Source organism: Gadus morhua, unplaced genomic scaffold (assembly GCF_902167405.1).
Source record: "Gadus morhua unplaced genomic scaffold, gadMor3.0, whole genome shotgun sequence".
Classification (NCBI taxonomy): Eukaryota; Metazoa; Chordata; class Actinopteri; order Gadiformes; family Gadidae; genus Gadus; species Gadus morhua.
In genome coordinates this window covers 1-15220 of record NW_021963981.1, presented here as the reverse complement: position 1 = coordinate 15220, position 15220 = coordinate 1, and the positions used below count along the sequence as shown (strand labels likewise).

General features: G+C 51.4%; 1 protein-coding gene across 2 annotated transcripts in view; it reads left to right on the top strand.

Moving 5' to 3' along the window:
• Positions 1-14473, top strand: part of LOC115538466 (adhesion G protein-coupled receptor L3) — a 47545-nt gene extending 33072 nt beyond the window's left edge. The window contains exons 7-8 of one of the 2 annotated variants that reach the window (XM_030350035.1): positions 9031-9214; positions 13958-14473. In XM_030350035.1, coding sequence (XP_030205895.1) covers positions 9031-9214; positions 13958-14178 — 405 coding nt within the window. In that variant the 3' untranslated portion in view covers positions 14179-14473. The remainder of the gene's footprint in view (positions 1-9030; positions 9215-13957) is intronic. The other variant, XM_030350036.1, reaches the window with a different exon arrangement.
• Positions 14474-15220: the final 747 nt, after the last annotated feature.

Sequence of the window (15220 nt, the reverse complement as noted above, 5' to 3'; positions counted from 1 at the left end):
AGTTTAGTTGTCGTTTATATAAATCGTATTTGTATTTTTACTTTGTGGATATATATCTATATATATATATATAGATATATAAATATTCAGACTTTATTTCTAATCAAGTGAATCATTCATTTGAAACGGCGGATGCTTCTCACGCTGCGTGAGCGTGTGAATGTGTGTGAGCTTTTGAATGTGCGTTTTGCGTCTGGCTGCAGCCGCTGTTGAAACGGTCGTGTTGTGCCCGACTCCCATTGGCAGGTTAATGGCTTCCTACAAAACGCACGCCGTTTTTCGCTTGACAACACAGAATAATGGCGCAAACATTTGTCCCCCCCCCGACAAATGGGAGGCAATGATCGCCAGACGCCAGACTTTGGCGGGAGAGAAGGGGGGAGACGGGGGAGAAACAGCGATTCCCATCGATTAGGGAAATTGGCCAATGCTTTCTCCGAACGACCCGGGCTCCGGCGGTCGACATAAAAGGAATTAGCGGAGAGAGGAATTGCGAAAGGCAGTACGAGAAACACCTGTTTCCTACCCGCCTGAGAAATCGGTCGGGCCGAGGTTTCGGGGGAGAGGGCATTATCGTAAAAAGGGCCGTGAAAGATTCCACACGGGCTCCCTCGAAGGACGAGGAAGAGACAAACCAATATGACAAGAAAATCAAGAGCCGGCCTGTCACACTCTCCCTCCAGGGGGCGGGTGATGAAGTGGTTATGGTGTTCTGCGAGGCGCCGGGTTCAATTCCCCCAGGTGCGCCGTCTGCCTGTATGCGCCCTTGAGCAAGATGCCCCTAACCCCCGCTTCCCTGCTCCCTCTGTAGCATGTGTCTAAACTCACACATCTGATTTATAACCCCGAATAAAGAAATAAAATGGTGCCTTCCGCCGTGTGCAGCTGGGATCCAGGGCAGGTTGGCTGCCACGGGGAGGGCAGGTCTGCAGGTTTCTCTCTCCTCTCTCGCCTCTCTCTCTCTTCTATCTACTTTCCTCTCTCTCTCTCGCGCGCCTCTCGTCTCTCTCTCTCTCTCTCTCTCTCTCTCTCTCTCTCGCGCGCCTCTCGTCTCTCTCTCTCTCTCTCTCTCTCTCTCTCTCTCGCCTCTCGCCTCTCGCCTCTCTCTCTCTTCTATCTGCTCTCCTCTCTCTCTCTCTCCTCTCTCCTCTCTCTCTTTCTCCTCACCTCCTTCCTCCTCTTTCCTCTCTTTCTCTCTCTCTCTTTCTCTCTCTCTCTCTCTCTCTCTCTCTCGCCTCTCTCCTCTTTCCTCTCTCACTCTCTCTCTCTCTCTCTCTCGCCTCTCCTCTCTCCTCTCTCTCTCCTCTCCTCCTTCCTCCTCTTTCCTTTCTTTCTCTCCTCTCTCTCTCTCCTTCTCCCTCTCTCTCTCTCTCTCTCTCTCTCTCTCTCTCTCTCTCTCTCTCTCTCTCTCTCTCTCTCTCTCTCCTTATCCCTCTCTCTCTCTCTCTCTCTCTCTCTCTCTCTTCCTGAGAGCGGTGATAAAGGCATGTGTTGGGGACAGAAGCCTTCTCGTTAGCCCCAGCGGTAAATTGGCAGTTTGTGGGACGGAGCAGGTGGCTGCTCCTGTTAATGGAGATGAGGAGGGAGAGAGAGCCTTAACGATGGAGGGCGTCCATCTTGTTGATGTCATGGCGACAAGAGGAGGAATCGGATGCGGCCCTTTTTCCCCTTTTGTCCGCTCCGAGGGGCACTTTGTTGTCAGGGACGACAGTGTGTGTGCGCCTCAATGCAGACATTGTGTTTCAAACTTTTCATTCGGAAAACAAATCAGTGAACTTTAATGGGTACCATTTTTAGCAGTAACGATCCCCGTCGTTTTCTGCTACAACGTTGAATCCCGCCGCATGCCAAACAAACCCACACTCTAGATTGTACTCCTTGTTCCTTGTGAGGGTATGAAAGACACTCACAAGCAACCCAACATCCTGTCCTTGACCCCTAGAGAAACTGTTTCTGTATAGGACACTCGAAGGCTTCTGCTGCCCACCAGCCTTCATGAAATTGGGGCCGTGCCTTGTGTTCCACTTTGTTTTGTTTTTGCAAATGTGTACATTTACAGTGATTATGATTAAATCGCGCTAAACTCGTCAAGATAATGTGTTTTACTGGATGCAGGCTCTCTGTGTGGCTCTAAGTGTGGCTCTCTCTCTCTCTCACTAACTCAATTCAAGTTGTGGTATAATTTAGATGGTTCCTGCTCTCAATGAGAACTCATTCTGGTTTGATTGGTGTGCTGCTTTCCCCCTCATTGGGACCTTTTGCTTGAGATACTTCTGAGACATGTCCAGTAAAAAAGAGGAAGGATGACCCCAGATAAGCTAACATGGCCGCCCCTGTGTATGGGATAAAGGGGGCTTTGTACTCTTTGTGTTTGGCTTCCCCCATTGGTGGCAAAAAACGAATTTGAGGAGATTTGAAAGGGCAGGGGGGAGTCCACGTTCCGGACCCTTCTATCCCCTTGTAAGCGGTCTGAACTGGTGGTTTACTCACAGTCACTGCAGCGTTAAATATTTCTTCTCATTGTCCGATTTATGTGTAGTTTAGGGTTGATGTGTCACGGTGCAATGAGATCTCCGGGTTGGACGCCGAGTGACGTTATGGTCTTTATGTTCCATCGTATTTATCACACGCATGCTTTTTATACACGTATGTGTATAAAAGCCGGTGGGATACGTTCTGAATGTTGCCTGGTGCCAGTTGAGACACATCCAACCTTGGACCATACACATCAACTTGGTTTCAACTCAAACATCAACAATTTCGAATTGATGAGAAAATGTGTCGATAGATCGTCTGTGTACAAAACTTGAAATAGACGTTACTTTGAAACTGTTGCAATATGCCTCACTTGAGCTAGCATTAGATGTGATATCTGCTCCAGTGATGGAGCTAACAGTGACTCCACATGACGGACGGGGAAGGGTGGCAATTTAACCATCCGTTTGTCTCTGTGGAACCAAGACACAGTAATGAGAAAGAGGGAGAGGGAGGGAGAGAGGGAGGGAGGGAGGGAGGGAGAGATAGGGAGGGAGGGAGGGAGGGAGCCTGCATTCAGACTCCAGTCTCTGGAGTGCTGTTGATTTAATTTCCCAACAAATACCATGCTGTACATTTGTCAACATAGATAGTATTGTAACGTGGAAACGTACACAGATCAACAGACACGGGAAAAACAGTGTAGTTCTTGAATCGCACGCCGACAAACGTCTTTTGTTGTCGTTCCAGAGTGGTCTCTGGGGGGGGGGGGGGGGGGGGGGGGTGACAGGGGGTCTAACAGTAATCATATATACCCGGGAAAAAGTAGAATCAGAAGAGTCTCAGTGGGAGACTTCCACAAAGAGACTGCCACAGCCAACGCTCTTGAAGGGGAGGATGGAAGAAGGGGGAAAAAAAAACAGCCGAGCGACGCGGCAAGAAAAGCAACGAGCTCAGAGAAGAAAATAATAAATAAAAAATCGAGGCGCAGTAAAGAAAAAGTTGATCGGGGAGCAACTTTCTCCGTCGCGAGTGACATCATGTCACGGAAAAGAAAAGGACGAGAAAAAAGGAGAAGAGAGAGAGAGAGAGAGAGAGAGAGAGAGAGAGAGAGAGAGAGAGAGAGAGAGAGAGAGAGAGAGAGAGAGAGAGAGAGAGAGAGAGAGAGAGAGAGAGAGAGAGAGAGAGAGAGAGAGAGAGAGAGAGAGAGGGGGGGTGGGGGGGGGTTGTTTACACCGCTGTGTTCGGCAGTGACACCAGGGGGGGTCCCTTCCCACGCCGTGATGAGAGGAAACTAAGAAGAAATGTGGTGTTTTGAAGAGAGAAGAAAGGGATGCTGGAGGGAGGGGGGGGAGGTCGCAAGCACAGCTTTTGCCACACACACAAACTGAGCAAGGAGGGGCTGAGGGAATCAACTAACAGGTGTCCAGGACAGGAGGGCCACTGCCAGTAAGTCACAGTGTGGAAGTCACAAGGGAAGCGGGGAAGGGAGATTTGCAACAGCAGTCCACATTCGATTTCCTACCTCGACTGGGATCATTTCATCAGTCAGCAAACACACACTGACGCATGCACAAACACCCACACAGAAAGATGCACACACACACAGCACGCGTACACACACACAGATGCACACACAAAGACACACACACATACAGCTACATGCACAAGCACACACAGGCGCATGTGCACGCGCGCACACGCCTTTGACCCTGCACTCGCCTCACAGACCACGAACACACACACACACACACACACACACACACACACACACACACACACACACACACACACACCGACACACACACACCGACACGACACGACACACACACACACACACACACACACACACACACCGACACGACACACACACAGACACACACACACACACACACACACACACACACACACACACACACACACACACACACACACACACACAAATAGACGCATACACACACAAAGGCATGCACACACACCCTCGACTTGAACTTCTGCCCGGCCCCCCCACCCTCCTCCTCCCCCACGCCAGCGAACACCTCAACTTTCCTTCCCTGCTCCGTCAACACCAGGCTGGGTGATACCATGGTCTCCATTTCCTTCCTCAGCCAAACACATCATCTTTTTTAAAGGGAAAAATAAGAGTCTCAAAGGTTATGTGGTGGGAAGGGAGAGAGAACACCACTGACAATGTTGAGCATCGCCTTCTGCGTAACATAATAATATCTATAAATATTCATGTATGTACCGTGTGCAATGTGCGTGTAAAGTTTGTGGGAGAGTGTATTATAGTGTGGGTTCTATAGGCGTTGGCTTTTGACAGCTCGTCCAACAGAGAGACCAAAGTGGGGATACCATTGAGACTCCTCTGGCTGCTGAGGATATTTTGTGGTTGTCGGATGCACATATCCATCGCTCTCTCGCCCTCGCCCTCACTCTCACACTCTCTTGCTCTCTCACTCTCCGCTCTCTCTCTCTCTCTCTCTCTCTCTCTCTCTCGCTCATGCTCTCTCGCTTTCTCTCTCTCTCTCTTGCTCTCTCTCTCTCTCTCTCTCTCTCTCTCTCTCTCTCTCTCTCTCTCTCTCTCTCTCTCTCTCTCTCTCTATCTCTCTCTCTCTCGCTCATGCTCTCTCGCTTTCTCTCTCTCTCTCGCTCTCTCTCTCCCACCTCATCTCTCTCTCATTTCTCCAGCTGAGGTTAGAAATGAGAGGCAGCATGTGAGAAAGGGTGTAATAAAGTGTGTGTGTGTGTGTGTGTGCGTGTGTGTGTGTGTGTGCTTGCTTAACGCGTGTGTGTTATGTTGACTTGTGTAGCGGGGGTGACTCCCTGTGGAAGGGGCTCGATGGTGTTAAATAGTGGGCGTCGCGACACCCTAGGCAGGGCGTAATTGCTCACACTTTCTTCGCCGTTCCCCTCTCCTCCTGGTATTGTACTCTTTATTTTCCCCCTCTCCGACGCAGACCCACTGCGAAGCCAACGTCATCTCCAGGAGTTGGTTGTTGTTGTTATCGCATAAGTATATCTCTGATACTCCGAAACTGTGGACTCTGCCTGCGCAGTTTGCCCTTTAGTAGGAGCACGAGGCCTCAGCCTCCGTCGTACACAGTGCATGATCTCAGCACGCACTCATAGGCATCTTACAGGCATTTCCATACCAGAACATGGCTGCTGAAGATGCCACTGCTTACGTAGGTGTCTTGTGTTAAGGTCAGTGTCAAACTATCCATATTTCCTCCCGGGGGGTTTCTGTGCTGAGAAGCGGTTCTGACATCTTACGGGCTTAACATGTAATTAGGCTCAGCCTGCTATCGTAATGACTGTTGCCGAACCGTACATGGGCATGGTTTAATCCTCTGTAGCCCGGGTATTTGCTTTGATCACTTTGCTAGGCAACAAGAAGAGCACCCTGGGAAACAATGGGTGTGTGTCGTGTTTGGGCGTCGACACGATGGGACCTCCAGGTCGTTTGAGGGGGGGAGGGGGGGGGTTGAAGTGGCCCGTGTCTGAAACGGGATAAGGTCCGTGAATAGACGTTGATGCATGACTTGGAAACAATACGGGACTTATGGGCATTGGTGTCTTAACACTTAAAACACAATATTTTCGTTATGTCAACCCATTATTTCATGTGGTGGGAGTCTAGTATCCACCACTTGGCCATCTGACATTTTTGCCACCCCCCCTCGCCACACGATGTCATTTAAATGAAAGTGACGGATTGCAGTGCGGCCCATTGTCCTAGTCAAGCTCCCGGACAAACAAAACACAAGCGGCTCACTGCTTACACAGCGGTGAAGTAAGTCGCTGTCGCCGGCAAACGACCCATGAGTCACTGTCAGAGCCTTCAGATCCGTGTCTCAGAACGTTTAACCGCGTGCTCGCCCACGCTCCTGTTCCGAACAACAGAAGAGTCCACCTCGTGTCTTCCGCCCGGCCCCTTGTTGTTGATGCAGCCCTGTTGTTTTTATCACTCGGCATTCCATCAATTAATCACCAATCTGTTCCCCGTGAGATTGTTGTCCTCTGGCGCTGCCTTAATATCAGAGGCACTATAAAGATTACCACTGCAGATAATGAAGAGCTGCATCCTGCTTTGACATTGTCGCTTTCTGTGTTTGTGTGCGTGTGTGTGTGTGTGTCTGTCTGTGTTCATGTGTGTGTGTGTTTGTGTTCGTGTGTGTGTGTGTGTGTGTGTGTTGTGTGTGTGTGTGTGTGTGTGTGTGTGTGTGTGTGTGTGTGTGTGTGTGTGTATGTGTATGTGTCGGCCTGTATGCATGTGTGTGTCGGTCTATGTGCATGTGGGTGTGTGTGTAAATCTATATGCGCCTACACACTGTGTGTTACGAATCGATGGGCACATTAGCGGTGGGGTGTGAGCTGATTGGGATCCAGATGAGGCGGAGCCAGCTGTGGCTCTCTCGACGTCGTCCTCATCATCCTGACGGCCGGTGCAGTTGCTACGTGGGTAGCGATGACTCGATAAGAATCTGATCCGTTGAACGCCCAAATCCACTGACGAACACGCAAATCTAGCATTTGGTATCGACCATGAGTGTGGGCGTGGCTACACTCCAGTCGGGAACACCCCCAACCTTTATGTTGCATTATGCTGTATGCGTACGTCTTCCAATCGAGATGGTTGCGGAGTTGCGGCGTGCGGTTGTTGCACGCCCCCCCCCCCCCCCCCCCCTCTCCACCCGTCATCCTTTGGTCTGGCCCCCCACTGTGCTCCCGAGTCATTCCGCGTGCGGCGGATTCCCTTTCAACATCTATTGATCAAAAGGGGGGGGATTCTAAAAACCTCCCTTCCTTCAAAACATTCATGGATGGAGTCGAGACTACAGAAGCTTTCCCTCTGCCCGCCCTTCCCCTCCCTCCTCTCCGCACACTCTACAAATGAAGCCCGCCATCAGATAAACACATGAATAATAAAACGCGGCGGAGTGGGAGGTCACGCATGAGGGGAGCTGGAAGGAAGCGGTGATGAACGGCAGATCCGACTCGCCTCCAGCCACTCCTCCTCCTCCTCTTCACTCCTCCTCCTCCTCCTCCTCCTCCTCACTCCTCCTCCTCCTCCTCACTCCTCCTTCTCCGTCCGACCCCCTTCTCTCCCCGCCTTGGCCTCGGCCGCTGCACGAGAGGCGCCTAGGCGGATGTTAGCCTTAATAGCTTCGCAATAAGCTATCTCCCAGAAAGCCCGTCGAAAACAAGGCCGGGTTCGGTGCGGCTAACGCCGCCGGCCGTCGCTAACGCCACCCGGCGTCGCTGTTTATTCATGTGGCTCAGGTGCTTCTGCTCGACGGGAGAGAGGGGCCACGGCGGGAATAAATGATCCCGCTTGACCAATTAGTATTCTATTCATAAATCTCGCCATTGGCATTTTTAAATCTTTAATGGCTTTCAATTTTTCATCTTGTGTCGGACAGAGGTTGTCCGGGGGGGACAACCTATTCCACCAGACCCCCCCCCCCCCCCTCCCTCAGCGCCCCCCTCCCTCAGCGCCTCCCCATATCCCCAGCCAGACCAGGCTTATTAGCTGTTGCATTGTTGTAAAGAGGGGAATAATGGCGGTTAAGTTTTATTAATATGCAGCATTTGATCCGTCTAAATGGCTGGCCACAGGTGGTGAACGGAGTCTGACAACGCTAGATAGGCTGTGGGTGTTTCTGTCCGTTGGCACCCATGTTGACTCAGGTCTTGTCTGTTGCCTACTCTTAATTAATTGTGTATTAGAATTAAAGACAACTTTTTCCTACAAAAAGTGGAACTCTGTGAAAACAGCAGTGGGAGTGGATGATGGTTGATGTCCTGAAACTGGTATTTTCAAGGTTTATTTTGTACAGAAAGAAGCACAGAAAGAAAAAAAGAAGCGGTAAGACTCACCGGTGTTATTCTGCCCAATCTGCCAGCAATTATCCACTCAACAATTCTCATTTCTGTTCGAACCCATGCTTTTTCATTTGGCCGGTCTTGCATGCCTCGTTTCAGTGTACCCGGTGTAAATAGGAAAACAATTCATCAACACTCCCACTGCGCCATTTCCCGACAGCTTGTCAACTCAGAAAAACACCTTCCACCTCACCGTCGTGTAAACCAACACGCATCAACCACGTCTAAACAACACCACTTACCAAATCACCATGTCGACCGAGGCCGACCAAATCCCCTCCCCGACCAACCATGTCTAACAACACCACCCAAACCATTAATCTGAGACCCACCGACCAAATCACCCACCGAACCGCCCTGCCAAAACAACCCCCACCTCATCAACAGCTAGCATCACCCTCTCCATTCACCCTCGCCAAACCGTCCATGTCAAAATGACAGCTCCCAAACCATTCATCTGAGACACACCGACCAAACCGCGGACCGAACCGCCCTGCCAAAACAACCCCCACCTCATCAACAGCTAGCATCACCCTCTCCATTCACCCTCGCCAAACCGTCCATGTCAAAAAAACGCCCCTTTCCCACAACCCTCAAAAGACGACCTCCCCTTCCTTTGGAAACCTCCCCCTCCGTTCTAACTCTTCCGCCCCTCGCCCCCCCCAGGCCATGGTGGAGACGGTGAACAACCTGCTCCAGCCCACGGCCCAGGCGGCCTGGAGGGGGCTCAGCACCGGGGCCCAGCTGAGGGCAGCCACCACGCTGCTGGACACGGTGGAGCAGGGCGCCTTCGTCCTGGCCGACAACCTGCTGAAGACCGACATCGTGCAGGAGAACACCGACAACATCCGTGAGTAGGACCGCCGGCCGTGAGTGTTGGAGGGGTCAACGGAACTGCGTTTGTACCGCGCTTTTTCGAAACCAGCCGCCACTCGGAGAGCTGCACGATACGGAAGGGCTGATGACACACGCGGTGTGTCTTTTTGCAATTGATTTGTTAACATTCGCAGTGTTGATCAGCAGAGGAATAGTTTGCCAAAGACGTTGACGTCGCTTAGCAACTGAATACACTGGGGTTGATGAGTGACCGGACTACTTGCAGAGTGATACAAAAGACGTGAATCAGGCTGAAAATCCATTTTCCCTGACAGCAGTCAATAATGCTTATAAACGGTCAATTATGCTAAAATAATTGACGCCGGACCTTTAGAAGGGCCATTGATGTGAATGGAGCATTCTACAGCATTAAGAAGAGCCGTGTTATAATGCCTAACATTCACCTGTTCACGCACACATCCACGCACCGAGGGTGTAGTCAGCGGTGCGAGGCTACAGCCAGCTTATTGGGAGCAGTTAGGGTGAGGTGCCTTGCTCAGGGACACCTCGACACTCTCACGCTATAGGTGGAGCCGGGGATTGAACTAGCAACCTTCAGGTCTCCAAACAGCTCGCCGGGAGCAGTTCGGGTGAGGTGCCTTGCTCAGGGACACCTCGACACTCTCATGCTATAGGACTAGCTACCTTCTGCTCTACCTCCTGAGCCCCCCGTGGTAGTGTGTGCATGCAGGGGCCTCTGTGTGTTGGGTGTGCAAAAACGAAGGGACCTGCTTGCCTCGGGGCCCCATGAGTGGAAGAGGTGGGGGAGGGGGGGGGGACTGGGGACCGGGGACTATAATCAACATTACATATTATGTTAAATTGCACCAGCGTTTCAGCGTCACTTTAGTAATTGTTTGTTTGCCGGGGTTGCTTTTATCGTTTTTCATTCAACTCCAATGAGACACGACTAATAATGTTTTTTCGTTTGATTTCTTGGGTCTCGGGCTTTGATGAGAACGCACACCAGAAAGCGAGGCCGCGAAAAAGAGCATGTTTGCTAATGTGAACACTTAGCCTTTGTTGCAAGTCGTTGGTGTTGTTGTTGTTGTGTGCGTCTGTTGTTTCCCTGTGACTCCCCCCCCCCCGCTCTACACTGTGGCTTCACGTCTAATAAGAGTCGCGTGTCGTGAGCGTGTCGTGAGCGTGTCCCCGAGGCATCGCGGGAACACGGAGAGCGCCTTCGCTGCGCGACGTTAGCTGCCAGTTGGCAGAAGGGGAACGGTTCGCTGTTTGACGCTCGTGCTCAACAACGGCGTCTGGTGCCTAGAGGGCCGGCTTGGTTTACCCTCGCGCGACGCGTGGCGCCTTCGCGGCGCGACGTTAGCGCCTGGAGGCTGGCGGTTAGCAGAGCACAACGGCGTCTGGTGCCTGGAGGCCGGCGTGGCGTTCCCTCGTACATCTCGTGGGCGCTGCTCGCCGGGCTTGGGGGGGGGCTAGAGGAGCTCGCGCTGGCCTTCGTGATCCAGGGAGTGCTGGTGTAGACGCTGGAAGCTCCCAGTGGGCGCCGGGGGAATGGAGACGATCGCAGGTCAAAGGTTACGGCGAGGGCCTGTCGTCGTGGGCGTGTTGTCGGTGGGTTGGCGTTATCGGGGTTTAATGATTTAATTGAATGAGTATGAATGTGTGTGTGCACCCCCACATGCACACACAAGCGGGCCAGCGCGGACACACAAGCGCACACACACACACACACACACACACACACACACAAACGCACACACGCGCATACGTATAATATGTGAAAGATAATATAATTTATCGCTCTCTGTTTGCCGAGGCCGGTGGGACTTCTCTGCTTTTGCTGCTGCCATGGCAACCTCAAGAATATAGGTCCGAGCAAATGAAAGGAGGCGAGCTTAAAGAGAATTAATAAAAGTGGAATTTATCATGGCGGGGCACGGAATTCATTGGAGTATTAAGGAGATTCTGGTGTGTGTGTGTGTGTGTGTGTGTGTGTGTGTGTGTGTGTGTGTGTGTGTGTGTGTGTGTGTGTGTGTGTGTGTGTGTGTGTGTGTGTGTGTGTGTGTGTGTGGAGACAATCCGGCTGGAATTCAAAAGGGATTTTTATGGTCTGCACAGTGGAAGTGTTGTTAATCACGTGACGGTGGTGCATTAGCTTAGCCCCTCTCTACCTCCTTATGCTCCCCTCGTGTTTATACGGCTCCTGTGTGGTTGACTCTTAAACCCGGTTCTTCCTCAAGACTCAGAGGCGGCCTATTATGTTTTTGTTTAAGTACTACGGGACCTTATCATGGTCACATAAAATGACCATTGTGTTAGCGGCGGTTTGATCCAACAGGGGAATGAAAAGCAGTAAATTGGATGAGAAACGTGCAGTTTTTTCGCTGGCTTCGCTTAAAGGCCGTTCGGTGAGGGGAGCGTTCTGAAATCGGATCCGATTGGATTCCCATCGGGTGCCTTTGAGTGTGTGTGTGTCTGTATGGGTGCGAGTGTGTGCGTTTGTGTATGCGTGTGTGTACGCGTCCGTGTTGCGTATGTGCGTGTGTTTGCCAGGCCTTCGCTTTGTCTACGCCCCGCGTTTCCCCTTCGGTAATCTCACAAACAGATTCCGACCGATTATCGTGCTATTTAAACCAGCTTTGATGGTGTTGCCTTTGGGCCTCTACATCTTTCCCCGGCATGAAAGACATCTCCTAAAGCCGGTCTAAAGCGCTGTTATGCACTCCAAAGGAGTGCAAGGAGAGAGTGGGGTGGGGGGAAATAAATTGCGTTTCTCCCTCTTGATTCCCCGATCTTAGGAGCGTTGATGTGTTATCTGGGGTATTGTCTTTGCGTAGTCGGGGAGCAGCTCCTCCGAGGGCCTTGCCTTGACGGGAAAGCCCATCTGAATGGTAATACAATGATCTGTAATTTTGGCTGCAGGTTCTGTGTTCAAAACGCCGCATCGGAATCACAAGTGATTTCTTTTCGGGGGGGGGGGAACGACTGAGAGAGATACATGTTCCCTTTCCCATCGCGTGTGCTTTTTAAGGGACACGCATGAACGTGCCTTCCAAGCTAAACATGTCATCGTGTGATCGTGAATAATGTTACAGCCGGGCATGAAATGGGAAATGGGTGAGATCCACTGGCACACACTTTTGCGCCACGTGTTGTCTGAGATTGCCACAGCAGATGAATTGATTCATCTCTCGCCGTGCTAAAACCCAGAAACAATGGGGGCGTTTGAGCAAAAAGAGATGAAACTCTGGGACATTGAATGGCAAGGAGAGGGGGACGAGGCGAGAGGATGGGGGTCTTCACTATTTCAGAAATGGAATTCACCCCCTTCTGCTCGACCCATCAACTGAGTTGTATCACATCATCATAATACCTTTTCTCTTCGTGTGGAGCGTTCTTCGGACGATGCAGAGCTCTGCCTCCTTGCCCCCCCCCCCCCCCACACACACACACACACACTCTGACATCACTTCACGCCGTCGGCCGTGGTTCTGTGGACCATAAATTAGGAGTTTGCCGCAGATAAAGCAGATGCTGCGGCGCCTCTCTCGTGAACACGCACGCTCCCCCTTCATCAATTTATGTACGGCTCCTCGTTGCGTCTCTCCGGCTGCACCCGGGCTGGCCTTCAGTTATTCATGCTGTAGATATGTATTCCTTTATTTCTACCCAGAACAAAGAGATATCCCAGCGCCACATGCAGAGAGGAGCTCCCCATTCCTCCGTGGCACTTCTCTGTGTTTGAACTCGCTCGATAATAGGCCTAAAGAGACGCACACACACACACACACACACACCCACACACACTGGTATGCACGCACACACACACACACATACACACACAACCAACAGTACGCCCCCGTCAAGGGGGGTGCAGCTCTCTCGCCATGTGTGCCGGTCGTTGATTCAAAGCGGGAATGCCAGGTTTTGTAAGTTCCAGTTAGGGAAAAAAGGTGTGGCGGGAAAAAAACATACATTTTTAACCGCGCAGCTCTGACTACAAGGGGCTGTTTTAATTGGACGGCGTTCATCACGATCGCGGCGCACGGGGATGGTTTCGCGACAGGGTAAACACACGTCTCACAGGGTCTCTCTCTCTCTCTCTCCTCGCTCGCCCAATGCCACGGGGGGCTTCCCAATTATTCACACGAGCGGCGCCGTGATTCAGACGGAGGTGTTGGCCGTGCAGCCGTCGGCGGCCTCGCACACGTCAGACCCTTTACCGTCCACACAGAAACGGGCGAGGCGTGCTAAAGAGGACACGCGTGATGATGGACGTGATGATGGAGGGCGAAGAGATGGACGGGGGTATGGTAAGGTAGCAGCATATGGGGGAATGGAAACCAGCAGCGCTTGTATATCTTCTCAAAGTTACATTAACAGATAAAGGTAAGGTAGGGACGAGAGGCGAGGAGTGAGGGGGGGGGGGGGTGGACTCTCTCTCTCTCGCTGTACTTGAGGTGATACGGTGCACATCGCTAGCAAAAACACGGTGACGCATCAAGGTTGTTTTTTTTTGCGTTTTCTTTTCATCTCGCGGTACCGCTTTTCTTTTGAAATGATTTTCGATGTCGACAATTTTCAAACCGACCGTTTTGAGAGATTTGTGACGGAATATCACAAACAAAAGATACCACACAATCCTCCACACCACACCTCCCCTGATTCTCCTCCGTGAACGAAAGCCTGTCGGCCTCCCCGGATATTTGATTAACGTTGAAACGTCTTCTTGTGTTGTTCCTCTGCGTTCCAGAGCTGGAGGTGGCCAGGATGAGCACCGACGGCACCCTGCCCGACCTGAGGTTCCCCCAGTCGGGCGGCCAGGGCAACTCCATCCACCTGTCGGCCAACACCCTTAAACAGCACGGCCGGAACGGTAGGCCCCCCGACCCACGGCGACCGTCGCCTCTCAGTGGCAAAGACCCCCTCTGGGTGGTTGTACTGAAAAGCTGTCTTTTCTTTTGTGTGCGTTAACTTTTGAAGGAGTTAACACATTACAAAAGGTGGTGAAACATATGTGCTTGAGTTTTGACTGCCGTCAGACGCTGCCGTTTTGGATGCATTGCGATTATTGCTTTTAAGACCCACGCCGAGTGTCGTTGTGTGAATATCTCCCGTTTCCTGCACAAAAGTACGACACTTCTGGTACGAGTTCTTCTCTCTGGAGTGTATACGTAAATGTACCCACTGCACTTAAAGCACATCCTATCATCCCGAAAAGGGAAGAGCCTCTATTTAAAAAAGACTACTGTACCATCTCAAACAAGCCATCGACATCATCGTCCGTATCATCATCATCATCATCATCATCATCATTATCATCATCATCATCATCACCATCATTATCGTCGTTATATAATTATCTTCATCATGGTCGTGTTTATTACCGCCATGCAGCCGACCTGTCACCCTGTCTCTTGTCACCCGTCTGATGTGGCGTTCTCTCTAGCGTCTGACGCGGTTTCATGAAAGTCGGCAAGTGATCTCGATTGGGGGGGGGGGGGGGGGGAGGGCTGGGTCAGGATGATTGTCTGAACCAGCGGTGACGGGGGTGTCTCTGTCCAGAAGAAGAATCGTTTCGCTTTTCTTTACTTTTCTTTCTTTCGTTGCGCGTCGTCGAGTTTGTTCTTTCGTTCTTAATCGATATGTTTTTGAGTCGTCCCGTCCCGGGATTCTAGACAGACACCTTTTCAAGGAATCTGCTTTTTTAATCCTCCCCCTGAAACAAGGAGAGGACGGACACACCACCCACACGCACGCACGCACACACACACACACACACACACACACACACACACACACACACACACACACACACACACACACACACACACACACACACACACACACACTCACAGCGATATACACAGACAGACAGTGATGCACACAACCAAACAAACACAACGGGACTAGAACACGATTTTCCTCTTTGAAACAACCCGAAACTAAATTAAAAGTCCCATTGGTCAGTAGAGACGTCATCTCCCCCTGCCTCTCCCACAGTGCCCCCCCCCTC